This window comes from Anticarsia gemmatalis, chromosome 2, assembly GCF_050436995.1.
Source record: "Anticarsia gemmatalis isolate Benzon Research Colony breed Stoneville strain chromosome 2, ilAntGemm2 primary, whole genome shotgun sequence".
Taxonomy (NCBI): Eukaryota; Metazoa; Arthropoda; class Insecta; order Lepidoptera; family Erebidae; genus Anticarsia; species Anticarsia gemmatalis.
Window position 1 is genome coordinate 3,575,118 of NC_134746.1, and position 14,737 is coordinate 3,589,854.

Consider the following 14,737-nt stretch of genomic DNA (forward strand, 5'->3'; position numbering starts at 1 on the left):
AGTCGATAGTAATAGAGAATCAAGCTCCTGGACCGATCTTCATAATATTCAATATGAAGATAATTCGAAAAATAATTGAAAAATAACCTAATTTAGTCTTTTAAAACACAAGAGTACTAAAATATGTGCCCGTGAGCGGACCCATGTGGATCAGCTAATAGCAAATATATTTGACTTCAAAAGAATTCAAGTAAATATTACTAAGTAACAGTAAAACTACATTTCACTGAATATTTTCATGTCTTAAAAGAAAACTTAAGTTAAAAGCATTTTGAAGTCAAGAATATGATATTCAAAGACTCACTTTATGGGCACTTGAACAAGTAATTTATTGTAATCGTGTGCACTAAGCTTAAAATATATGATTTATGAAATGAACACTTATATTCTGTTCAAGTTATAAATTATTCTTTATGTAAATACCATCACTATATACTTGTATCATAAAACAAAGGCCCTCATATTTGTCTGTTTGGCTTTTAGCGATAAAATCATAAAACACTGAACAAATTTTTAGACAGTTTTCAAAACAGACCGGATAATTCATAAGGGAACGTAGCTATAAGAGTTTTACGTACATCTCTGCATACGTCTTCCTGTGTAACAGACGGTATGCTATAAAAAAACCTCAAGAATTATGAAAGTACCCATATTGATACATGTATGTATGTACTCGTATATTTCTTACTCGTTCACGCAATAAATACTAAACCGATTTACCGATAAAATGATGTACTCCTTGATAGTTTATAATATCGATTAACACCTTTTATCCATATGATATCCTTTCACGCGAACGAATTTGATAGAAACTTGTTATATAATGAAAAAATCACGCAACGCGAAAGCTCAAAAGTAACAAACTTTAGCTTGTGCAAAAGTATTTCGCTTTGGTTTCGAACTTGAACCTTTCGCAAGGTTGATACCACTGCGCAATATCGATTTTAAACCATTATAATAAGACTAGTTACTACAATGACGTCATTTGTTAATAAGAAATTCTCCACACGCGGAGTTCCCATGGCTTTTTGCATCGTTCGCCAATTATTAATTTATAGATACTATTATAGTAAGTAATTGTGCTATTATTACACTCAGCCGTAGTATTACAAATGTCAAAATGTTTTTGTTTGTTTATTATTCCTTCACAATAAAACGGCTTAATCGATTCTGATACTTTGGTAAGGTGGAAAACCAACCCTGGCGATGGACTCGGGCTTCTCGATACACACTATTAACTAGGCGGTCCAAGTTATAATACTAGATAGAAAAACATTCACGAAACCACAAAATTCAATAAATATCCCTACATTCCCCACTATTTGACATTTAAGCCGCAAGATCAATAGATTATCTCCATAACATATCACCTGTCATACGATCATGATCCACTGTACACTACGAGCCAGTCAATGATCGTGAACCGTGAAATTAAGGACGTATCCATTGTCAGATGGAATTGATTTCGAATTTTTACGTCCCACCATGGGAATGGAACACGATAGCGATCTCGTAAAGGATTTCCTTCATGTCACACAATGGAAAATACGATTGTTGTTTAAATTTTATTCGAAAAGCTTTTTAAAGTAAGTCGTGTGTTTGTTTATATGTTTTCTATTCATGCGATTTTGCGAGAGTTTGTTTACGGTTTATTGTTGGTTTTTTTCTTCGATTCGATTGTTTATTTTTTCCGTTTCTTGTTATTAGATTGGTTACCAATTATATAGTACTTTATTGCATAGTTACATAGTTATGATTACAAATGCTTTTTAACTACTATTAAATAATAAATATTTAAAACTCGAGCCCATATTTAAGCAATACTTAACAATAAAGTAATCAATAATGCGTTCAACAGCGACTCACCCACGAAAGCATAACCAGTTTTCTTTAAAAAAGGAAAGCTGAAAACGTGTTAAAAATAGTATTATAAAACCAAAAAACATCACATTTATTTTCATAAAAAAAAATCTTTACGACGAAATGCTACATAAATAAAAAATGAACCAAAAAAAATGCAGCAGTGAAACGCGTAAATCGGAAAATTACGGTCGGATTTCGCACATCACTATTGATTAACACCGCTTTTATTTTCGTTCACCGAAAAACCGAAAGATAAGTTACCGATTACACACGAACCGTAAAATTAAAAAGCTTTATATTTATGATCGTATTTTTTATTTATTGTAGACTTTGAGGGGAGAAATTTCTCTTTATTATCTTCTAAGGTCAAGTGTCGCCAACCTTGAAGTCCCATTGTGACGTCTTTATTTTGAAATGGACCCGAAAATGGTTGAAAAAAATATAATGACGATAATTTTGCGGAGCGCTATTCAATCTTGTCTCAAAAGGGACTCGAACTGTGACCTTGGGCTACTGTTCGGTGATGTTATTATGTACAATACTTAAGTATTGAAATACTAACATATGTATAAAGGCTCTTGAAAAGTCTGTCTTACTAATAAAATTCGTGTAAGCTCTGCTTTAATATACTGTGTTTTGTCACTTTCATCACACCTTGAAACTGTATATGAGTGAACAAGACAAAATATGTACAATAAATTTAACTAATCAGAGCTATGACGATTAGAACTTTGATGCCTGGACATTAACAACCAGGTACCTGTAGATACAATTTGTATGAAAAACGGCGCCATAAAAACGTCCCGTATAAACTATTTTATCATAATTATAATTTTAATTTCAATCTCTCGATTCTCGATCGTACTGAGTATAGAAAATCAGTCTATAGTTTTATAACAACGACAACAAGTATTTACGTCACAATTTCTCACAAAGTCTAAATCTAACTTCAAATATCAGAGCACTTTAATCAATCTTCATAACATTTGCTCCGGTCAATAAAGCACATTTATTTTCCAATACATTTTTCCAACTTCATTCAGCGAAGCAAACCAACTAAAACAATTGCTTTTAGTATTAACAAGATAATTGGCAATTTAAGACTCAATTTCACAATCAAACAAGTATTAAAACTTTTCCAATCTTCATCTGTATTTAATTTGATCTTAAAATATAGAAAAGTCTATGAGATTGCCTGAGAATCCTGCAATACAAAAGTTTGTGAAAATTGATGTTTGTTACTCAATCACGCCAAAACTAATGATCGAATTTAAATAAACTTTGCAAAACTGATAGCTTATAATTTTTTGAACCCATAGAATACTTTTATAGGTTGTATGCCAAGATGTATGGAAGTTACGAAAACCTTATTCCATGGGAACAAAAGGCGTGATTTTATATATTTTATTAGATTTTCGTTTTTATATTTTACCATGTAAAGTACACTAATGTAATTCTGATTCCGATTATGTTAATATAAGCAAAAAAATTGGTAAATTATTTCATTAAAATACACAGGTGAATCAACTGTAATAATCTAGTTAATAATAGCAGTTCTAATTATATTTGTAAAACGTATTGAAATCAAACTTTGTGACTAATTAATGAACGATTTAATTTCATTGATAGTTGCCAATATGTGGTAAAATGTCCGTTTTATTTATTTGTCGCAAATGTTTAGAATTAAACATAATAATATAAGTTACGTATGTATGATACATTTATATCTGCCTTTTGCCTACAACTTTGTGCGCTTACAAGATTGCTAGGATAAATAGTATTCTTTGTGTCGAATTTAAGTATTGAACTATCTAGGTACCAAATTCTACTAAAATTCATTAGTTATTTTAAGTGTGAGTGAGTAACAAACGTCCATCACAATATCCAATTCTTCGCATTTATAATATTAATATGGTGTTTAGTTATCAACTGAAATGTTGTGAGTAAAATAATCCGAAACATACAAAAATATAAATAATACTTTAAGTCGGGATTGTTCAATACATTATTTAGGAATAAGCTTTAAACGATTACCTTGAGCAAATAATATTCTATCGAAAAGTTTTTTCGAGTGTAGGTCAATATCGTTTTCAGCCTTTTAAATATTATAATTTTAACAAGTTATAATCAAATTCAAATGACATGTAAAACAACATTGTCTTTAGTACAGTTTGACATGGTCCCTAAAGGCCAAAGCAAATAATCATAATAAGCTTAATTTAAGCCTTCTTTCGTGACCCTAATCAGGAGCGTCTTGTTTCGCTATCTTAATAGGTTCATTAAGGGCCCTACCTTTCGTAAGCTTGTTGCCACTCGCTGTAACGAAGGCTTAAATACAATAAACTTATTACCGAGTATTTGTTGTCAAGAGAAAATAAATATTTTTATAATATATCCTAGATACATACGTATATTATAACGGAAAAACGAGGATTTTGCGTGTTTATATCTAGAAATTAATATCCAGAATCATATTACAGTCAACTTGGGTAACTTTAAATCATTTGGGTAACATTAAACGTGGGAATTTGAACTAGTTTCGATTATTTTTTCATACGAAACCAACACAATTGATAAATGTTTGCAAAACTATAATGAATCTTTATTAACTGTGTTGGTTTTATATGAAAAAATAATCGAAACTAGTTCAAATTCCCACGTTCAATGTTACTCAAATGAATGATTGTGATGTTTTATAAATGATTTTAAAAGTCTTAGAATTTAACAAGAGTACTTTACAGATGAGCCTGAGTTGTAAACATGGTTGAAGAGAATGGGTGACATTTTTCCCCGTTTTTGTAACATTAATTACTGGTACTCAGCAGAGTACCAGTAATTAATGTTACAAACACACACCACGACCAACGCTACGACCAAAAGGAGCACCTTTTGGTCGTAGCGTGATGATATGTACCCTATGTCCTTTCTCGGGTATCAAAATATCTCCATACCAAATTTCATGCGAATTGGTTCAGTAGTTTAGGCGTGATTGAGTAGCAGACAGACAGACAGGCAGAGTTACTTTCACATTTATAATATTAGTATGGAAGTATGGAGTCTTCACTTACGCCTACCACAGAAATGTTTCGCTAAAATTTGTACTGCAAACACATAACAACTACCTTTTACAAGTGTAAAACTCCTCAAACGAATCGATAGTCGCTTGTAAGGTTAATGAGTTATTGTCAATAGCACAACCAACAATAGGGAATCGAATGAAATTAATTGATACTCCCACATACTGACAACGAAATTTTATACTTATATCATTGACACAAAGTTGAAATTCGTACATCATGGTTTGTGTCAGATGTGCCTATTTTGCTTTTGAAACTTTTGTTAATTTACTACGAAAAAAGTGTAGGTTTTGAATACAAGTGTTGAATTCTGAAAAACTTACTTTTGTACAATGAATATTTTTGGAGGTGAAATCGAATGGTTTCTTTCAAAGAAATATTCACAAAATTAATTAAACAATAAATCACTAGTTGTTTCCATGGATATAAGACCAATAAGGAGTGACCGAATAATACCACTTGCTCTTATCGAAATTCTTTTGTTTTAAACTAATTGGAAAATCATGTCGTACAACATGAACGCTATTAACGCAATTTAAGATTATACAGAACTCTTAAGTAAAAATATTTTTGGCCTATCCCGAGATTCAAGCCCAAAATATCTTCTATCATCAAACTGTTGCCACAGCATAGAAGTCAAGAGTAAAAAAAAAGGCTAATTGAAACCTAAAATAATTATGGAACTGTAAACTATCGGTATTAAAAGGTTAGTTTTCAATATAAAGCAGTTATTACGCTTACTTATAATTACAGTTATTAGTTAGCTTCGTGTGGAAATTAATATGTAAGGGAGTAACGAATATGAATGTTCATGTCATTTGACTTGTAATTTATTCTTTCGGAATTAAGGTGACTTATTAGGTATTTTACGACATTATTGAAACACAGTTAGAATATAATTTGTATTTGTATTTTACAAGTAAATAAAATCTACATAAAAATGTGAGGAAATGAATGACACAACTTTAAGTATAAAAGGATGTAGCCTTGATCTGATGTGACTTAAAATTTTGGTTAGCACTTCAAGAACAGTCGTTACCCGTGTTACCAGCCTTCAAACGGCTTCAACAACGTTGATAAGAGTTTGACCGCTTGCATCATTAGTCGCTTCATCCACAAATCGGTGAACGCAACTATCTTTAAACGCCTAAAATAATGTATCAAGTATATTTGTAACTTCGGGTACGCAGTATTCACCTCAGTGTCTAAGTTATTCAACACCCTGCTTATTTTTATATTAAGCCATCCCGTCCAATTCTCGCTAACATGATTCTTGGGCACCAATAACAATAAATGTTTACGATATTGCTGCCCTGAGTGCCGACGAATATCTAGATTGGCAATAAGCGATACTTATCTTAACTTCTAAAGGAAATAATGGGTAAATAAAGGATTGGAGATAGCAGAAAAAGTAGCCACTCAACGCAGAATATTTTATAGAATGTTTGGTTATGATAATGGAATAACTGAGTCTAGATTTGTCAATTTTGTAGCATTATCGTAAAAAATAAGCACTGTTGTCAATTTTTAATAACATTCTGTTACTTTAGCAAGTATCAGAGTTAATAAGAAGTTTTTCATTTCTGTTTGTAGGAAGGAGGAGTCAATTAACTTTTAATTATGCAGATCCTGAGATTATTTTGCTCGTGCTTTCGGGTTAACAAAAACCGACCGTCAATGTAGAATCTTGTAAATTTGACAAATATATAAATAGTTGAGTTTAAAAAAAGGCACATTTTAAAAAACGTGCTCTCCTTTTTCATACCTACCAAGTCACCTCCAGGCGTATCATTGCCAGTGACACTCAACATTTAAAATATACATTTCCATTTTAATTTTTTTGGTAATGTTATAAAAATTGGTATTGCTATCTTCATATAATTTAATGCTCACTTTCTTCCACAGAACGCAGAATCAGTCCTCATCGATGGTTCCTGTCAAGTGCCAGACCCATTGTACAAGGCCATCGGATCCATCATCTCTTTCTACATACCTTTGGGAGTGATGCTGCTGACGTATGCTCTGACGATACAACTCCTGGCGCGGCAGAGGAAGGGGCTTGGCGCTGGATGGGCCCCAGGCTGGCTTGGTGCTCCTCCAATAGGTATGTCATGCATTTTGTATAGAAGATTACGAGACTTTTGCCTACCAATATTTGGCCAAAGGTTGGTTTCAATAGTGACTTGTTTTGCGATGGTTTACTATTGATGATACAATTATTTAATTAGATATAAGTATATTACTCTAGTCTAAACGATGGAGTGGGTGATTGCTCATGATAACATTAGTTTTATAACACCGAGCCCACGACCAACATTTTTGTCTCATAGTAATCCAGCCACAGTATTATCAAATTGGTAGCTTTAATTATTTTGAACTGGAAAATATCAATTTCTGTTGAAATTTCCTTAAAAATAGCCATGTAACGAGTCCAGTATATGGTACTTTGCCTGCTATCACGAGAGTAATAATGTCAATCTTAACGTTGAAATATGGTTGTTTTTTAAGCATAATAATTATCTTCTATCACTTTTGGACGTATTAATCGTAGTTAAGTTAAAGAAAATATTTACCGTTTAAAAAATACAATTCCATATGCAAATAATAGTCCGAACCAAGCAAAACACGCAAAAGTAGAAACGAGGCTTTCTAGTTCTGATCCATTAAAGAATATTGCGTGTGACAAATCAAAATTTGCTGAAATAATTAACCTAAATAACGGTATATTCTACGAAGATAATGTAGGCGTTATCACTAATGATACTATTACCACTAATTTGTCAAAGACGCCCACGTAATTTAGATTTTTATATAATACAAAAGACATTTTTCCTAGATTTTAGGCTAACTAGATTAGTTTTAAATGAAGATGGATTGTAGAAGACGACATAATACAGTATTCTAGGAATTTTTACAAAAGAAATCCGGATAGTGTTAAAATGATGGTATTCTTTTGCAGTGTTATATGAGCATAATGAATGTATTGTCTAAGTGTGTTGTTTTTATCAAACGCTGAAAAATAAAAATAGCAGTTTGTGCTATTCAACTTTGGTCAGCAATTATTTAAAATCTCTCGCACTTAATTGACCCCTTATTTTGTTAACTCTTATATAAAGTTACAAAATTTAATTTACATGAAAAATAATTATAATTACTTTTGCCTCGAACATTTCTTGCAAAAAGCAAAATGTGCTTTTACATTTTGAAAAGCCTTCATTTTTAAATATTATCAGATGGCAATAAAACAGTTCCATTAAATTTTAAATTACTATTTTTTTAATTTTTCATATCTTTGACAATAGCAACTTAATTTATCCTAAGATTTGTTCAGCCGGTCGAAAGGGGCCCCAGAGATTAAAAACCACTCACACCGAGTAGGCTTGATTTTAATAGGATTTAGAGACTGAATTTTCATCTGATAGGACACACGGGGCCCCAAATTGTAAAATATTACTTCATTGATATCTGATTGCATTGCGTAATATTTTTTTATTGTTTGAGTGTCAAGCTTTAGCCATAATGTTTAGATTAATTTTTTCCATCAAATTCAATAAAAAGATCAGATTATTAGTCAGGATTTTCAAAAATAAGCAACACATCCTGACTGACAGAGCTATGATTTTTTTTTCATAATACAAGATCTTTTTATTGTTACATGTGGTCAGAATTTATTACAGAAGTGTTTTCATAGGAAAAAATCCCTTTTAAAATTTAATTTTCATAGTAAGCCGATGATTTGTAACATAGTTAAATACACTTTTGATTATTTTTTAAACTTTACTGTTATATTATAAAACACATCAAATTTCTCCGGCTAAATAACTACATTCTAATCTTTATACGAACAATAATAATATAATTGAAAACTGTAGATCTGAGTAATATACCTAGTTTGTATTATGAAGTTTCGCAACTCTATAAATCTATGATAGACTATTAAATTTCATACTAAGAGAAGTGCAGCAATAAGAAAAGTTACTCAAACAACTTAAAAGAAGCCGACAAAACAAACATAATATATTTCTATCTCTTTGATAAAAGTTTTCCTTTTCCAGTACATTTTATTTAAGATTTAACACACCACAAGGATTTCAATTCAATCCGATCAATGTGAAACGGCAAGGAATGGAAAACGTTTTTTTAAGATTACCTGAGACCTAATTTGAGTCGATATTTCAATTTGTTATAAGTAGATTTGGAATGTCGTAAAATCTCGTATGAGATTCAAAGGGACTCAAAATTTAAAACAAACGACGGCAAAAAATCCTGCATTCTCTATCCCTTTCTCTTACTCCCGTTTATCCCTTTCTCTCTCCTCCTCCTTTGCTGGTTATTGTTTTTAACGTTGCATAATGTTCTGCACTACATAACTAGAAGCTGTCGAAATTATTTAACATAAATTGATCAGCGCCCTAGCGTATTATAAAAAGACTATTTTATTCCCAGTATTTAGCTAGAAACCACACAAGTAACTTAAGGGTCTGAAAGTCTAACAGAGAACTCAGCAATAGGACACATAATATTTAAAACAAAAGTCTATAATAAAATGTCAAACATTACACGAAAGACTGAGTGTAAAAAAACCCCGCTAAATATGTTATTAAAAACTAACTGACCCGCGCAACTTCACTTGCGTCACATAAGTGGGAATGGGTCATAATTTTCCCCATTTTTGTAATATTTTTCGTTGCTACTCCACTCTTATTGGCCCTAGCGTTTTATAGCCTTCCTCAATAAATGGGCTATCTAACACTGAAAGAATTTTTCAAATCGGACCAGTAGGTTCTGAGATTAGCGCGTTCAAACGAACAAACAAACAAATAAACTCTTCAGCTTCATAATACTAGTAGATACAGATTACGCTTCTAAAAGAAATGGTCACTCATCAAATTATTTTTTCATTAACCAATGAAGTGGACTATAGCTTTATTTCACTCTGTGTTTCATTCATGCCTAACAATGAAGCAATCACAAAACCTATTAATATTCATTACCAGTTGTTAGTTCATGGGAAAAACAAAATCAACTCGTTTTCCTCGTTAAACCAAGCCATGTATGACTTTAAAAGGCCAAACTTTTACTACTAAAAATAGGTATTTCTGATATCTTTTAGTTTTTTTTAAGGTTAGACAGATTGACAGCAATCGATACAATGCCGTCGAATGTTTTGCGTTTTAGGAATTGGCATTTAGTTTATGTACATTACGTTTAAACGAAACCCTAAGTATTAAATCCTAAAATTATTAAATTTATTCTTTTTAAAAAAGACAATTCCTGTACTAAGAATTTCTCTTGTGTCGCGGGGACTTTTACAGGTATACAACCAGATCCGAAACAGTTATTAGTGGATTGCACTATAATTGCTCCGGGTTCGAATCGAACCACCCCACTTAAACCCCTGCGCCACGGAAGCAGTCATAGGCAAAATCCTAAAATATAAAAAAAATACGTGGAGTTTTACAAACATACATAAAGTGAAGGCTTTTCGTATCAGAGTCTCTGTCTCTCTCTTAGTCTCATGTACATATGTTTAATTTGAAGTCCAAAATATTATTAAGATTTATATATTACATTTCATAATCTTTTTTGGTATTATTATAAAAAGTCCAGCTTAAAAATTGCTGTCAAATAAGTTGTACGTCTTTGATCGGTTGTGTGTCCCGTATTTCTTGGTAACCCAAATAAGCACCCTTATTCATCTTCACGGAATGATCGAGATATAATAATTATGGAGTAAAAAATGCTTTTTGCGTAAATCCCTTACGTTCGTGATTAGAGGGCCGATATGCGAGTCGATCCGCGGATTAGGGTAACCTTCCTCAAGGTTTATCTCTGGTTTGATGAACTGCGGCCACAAAAATATATTTAATGACTACGGTTTTTGTAAGCGATGGGTATTTTGGAAAATTGAATTTTCTTTTTCTCGCATCTCGTATAAATTATCGTCTTATATTTCAGCCAAAAAATTATTTAACTGTCACCCGTCTACGTAACATCAGTACAAAAGGTCGCTTAACTGATCGCTCATCAAACAATAATGTCTATAAGCATCTCAAATTCATATCAGGTATCTTATTAATTAGTTCGTGTATTATCTGCAACACGTAAATGAGAAGCCAAAACAACTCTACGTAATTAATAACATACTTACACATGGATAATTTCGAATTAACGGTAACTGAACTTGTTAGGTATTTTGGAAAATTTTCCACAGAAATTTCGCGGCTCTTTGCAAAGTTATTAAACATCAAAAATCTTCTATTAATTTGATCTCGTCACAATTTAATTTCTGTACAAACTTGATTATGAAATATGAAGTTAATTAGTCCGTAATGTCACGGACAAAGTGACGTGCCTTTGATTATATCAGACAGACAGTAATTGACATAATATTCTACATACGGTTTTCATAGCGATAGAAAATAATCGTATCAACATTTGAAATACAGAAGTTTGTAACCGTGAAAGCGTAACAGTTGGACAGATGAAGAGACTAGGCTAGATTCATGGTATTATTTATGTATAGATGCAAAATTGTTTAATTTTGCAAATCAACAAATAGACGCAATTTAAATAACACCCAAACGCAAAATCGTTTAAAAAACATAAAGCCTAAAATACCAAAAAATATTTATTTTTATTTCGACTGCAAAAAGCCTTTGCATAGTACAGTCAACTTAGTATTACCGCAACATTTTTTCGCTAGGGAAACCGTCCAAAACGACAGAGGATTAACAAAATGAATAGCCGTCACCCTTGTAATCCTCAGAGCGGTAGGCAGAGGTGTTTTATCTCGCCCACGCGCCAGATTCTATCGTCATTCAGACGTAGCACGCGGTTCCAATGTTACCGTAATGATTGAGATTCTCTTTTGATAAAAGACCCAATTATTCAGTTGTGTTTGTGTTACTGGTTTGGAGGGAGAGGTCAATAAACTTTATGAATATTATAATAGGGCGTCTAAACAATGATGAGTAAACGTGTGTTGTCATTATTTTAAGGCAAATCGGTTTGATAACAAAGTTGCAGGGTGAATAATAATGCCTAAAGACTAAGTGAGCAATACATTTCAAATAAAATAAAAAAATATAAGTAAATGATAAATATATTTAAGAATCACCCAATGCAACAATGGACTAATGATGAGAAAATTTCGGCATAGTAGTGGCAGTAATCAGCAATTTTTTAACGAAACTATACTCACTTAAGTTCCCCATATCTGAAAGCAGTTCAACCAAAAATCTGTCAGCTACAAAATATAGCTCCAAACATTAATAAGCCGAACTACATTCTCGTAATACGTAAGAAAGTATTGGTACGCCAACATTAATCCGATGAAAGCTTTTATAGAGAGCAAATCTTTATGTCCTTCGAAAGGCACTCGACCAATATTTGCGATACAGAATTTGTCTCGATCGGGAACCTTTTTATTTCAATGTTTGTCTTTAAGAGATCGGATTATAGAAACCTGAAGTGGTCGATTCTTTGTGGGATTATGAGTTACGTTTAAAGTACTGGTATTACAAGTAGAATATTCAAACCGTTAAATAAAATAACGGCTTTTGTGGCGCGGTCGGTAGTGTACCCGATTATTGGTCATGAAGAAGGTTGGATTCTCTGATTAGGTAAAGTACTATTCTGTTTCTAATTTATATTTAAAAAGCGTGTCCCAGTAAAAGGCAATTGGCTCGTCCTCTATTACTTGAGACGAACATTATTAATGGCTAAACGGGAGTGTACTTATTACATATTATTATTGTGTCTAATTTTTCGCGCTTTATATTTACAGGCGAGATATTATGTGAAAACTGCTTTCACGCGGAAGAAGTCACAGGCAGATCTATATTAAATATATTATACTCTCGTTTAGCCAGTAACACGGCAGAAAACATAAACTTTGACTAGTACATTTATATATCAGCAACGAAGCCTCTCAGCCACTCAGAATTTCTTCGAAAGCTTCACATTTTTCCCCAACTAACGTTATCGAGCATAAAAATGTCAGCACACGTGACATTTATTACTCACACAACCCATTCCCCAATTGGCACGATCTAAAGCCGTGAAAAAAATAACCTTAATCAATCCTTCCCGAGGCATTTATGAAAATGCCTTGTCATTTAGCCAAATGCCACATTTAGCTAATGCCTGTTCACTTACCTACTTGCATAAATATGGTGTGTTGTAGTTCAGCAACTTGGTAGAGTTGGATTCCACGGATTTATCTACATTGTGGATAAGAATTCAGTGTACTTTTTTTGGGGTGCTCATAGCCAATTGCAATCACCGGTCAGTAAACTATCTGTGGGTTAAGCAACCTTGGTGCGTTCAATCTATAGATGGGTGACCACTTAGTGGTGTTCGAATTTAGCGTCTCCGTGCTTCAAAATGTATATTCAAAGCCGGGCCCGTTTGTTGTCAATTAAGATAACAGTCGTCAAGCCATGTCCAAAACCCACCCCTTAAACATACGATAAAAAGAAATAAATAAAAAAAATATATCCATGATAAAGTACCTATAACAAACAGAATATTGCCAGCTACATACACGTACGGATCATTGATGGTCTAAATTCTGAATTTTCTTATAACTCCACCAGCCTAACCCTGCATCCAAGGCTTTCTACTAAGTTGTTGGATTACAGATACGGATGTGTGGGTGTAATGGCTACATTTCTCCGGTGCTAATTCCAGATCTGTCGTTGGATAAGTCTGGGAACAAATCTGTGTGTTAATTTTATCGTTTGTGGTTGTAAATAAGCTTGTAGGTACGAGGTTTGACTAGGTAAGAGCGAAGATAATAACGATTCGTAGAAGATGAGAAATAAATCAAATTTCGTTACTTCTCCTCTATTTTTCTTCTACTGCGCAGCGGTTGGTAAAATGGTACTTACTAAGATATCAGATTGTTATGTATGTGACGCTAGGGTTATAACAATACTTTAGTTATAACACTTTTCTTTTCACAGTTATTAGGTAAATTTTATTGACAAGCTAAGAATTGGCAAAATGTATACACATAAAATCCGCCTTTTTCATATAGAGGTAGGCTGAGATCAAAAACCGCCCCTTGGTACAATCCTTACGAACTTTCTTGGCTACATTCACGTCTGTACATCATGTTTGTTTGTTAATAAAAACAAACAATATCCTTCAAATTAAATCCTTAAAAAAGCAAAGTCGTAGTAAATAATGATAAAACAAGATATTTTATTTAAAAAACTGTCCATCCACTCGAGGGTATCCAAACAACCTACAGAGCTCCAACTGGAAACTAATATCGAAGGAAAGTTTACCCTTAACATGTGCACATGACGTGGTTTTATTTTTAGACCTTCGTATGACGTATAGAAGATAACTCGAAAGTTCTAACAGTTCAAACCTGTAGTTTGTCATGAGAGGATTATGAAGTTCTTAATGAGTTTGATTTTATATAAATAAATACATAAATATCATTGGACAACTCACACACATTCATTTGATTCCAAACGAATAGAGCTTGTACTATGGTCACTTGTACTTTGAGGCGCCCATAGCCAGTTGCGCTCACCGGTCGGTAAACGATCTGTGCGTGAAGCAACCGTTGGCGCGATCATTCCATAGATGGGTGACCGCATATTGGTATTTGAACTGGGCGTCTCCGTGCTTCGGAGGGTACGTAAAAAGTCGGTCCCGGTTGTTGTCGATTAAGATAACAGTCGTTAAGCCATGTCAAAGGCCTTCGGGCGGCTTGCAACTTTGACACTAGGTTGACCACTAACCAAACGATAAGAAAAAAAAGACTATGGTAACCAAAT

General features: G+C 32.9%; 1 protein-coding gene across 2 annotated transcripts in view; it reads left to right on the top strand.

Annotated features, from left to right (window-relative positions):
* 5-HT2B (5-hydroxytryptamine receptor 2B) overlaps positions 1-14,737 on the top strand; it is a 112,104-nt gene that overhangs the window by 67,437 nt on the left and 29,930 nt on the right. For both annotated transcript variants that reach the window (XM_076124889.1, XM_076124897.1), the window contains exon 5: positions 6,846-7,044. In XM_076124889.1, coding sequence (XP_075981004.1) covers positions 6,846-7,044 — 199 coding nt within the window. The remainder of the gene's footprint in view (positions 1-6,845; positions 7,045-14,737) is intronic.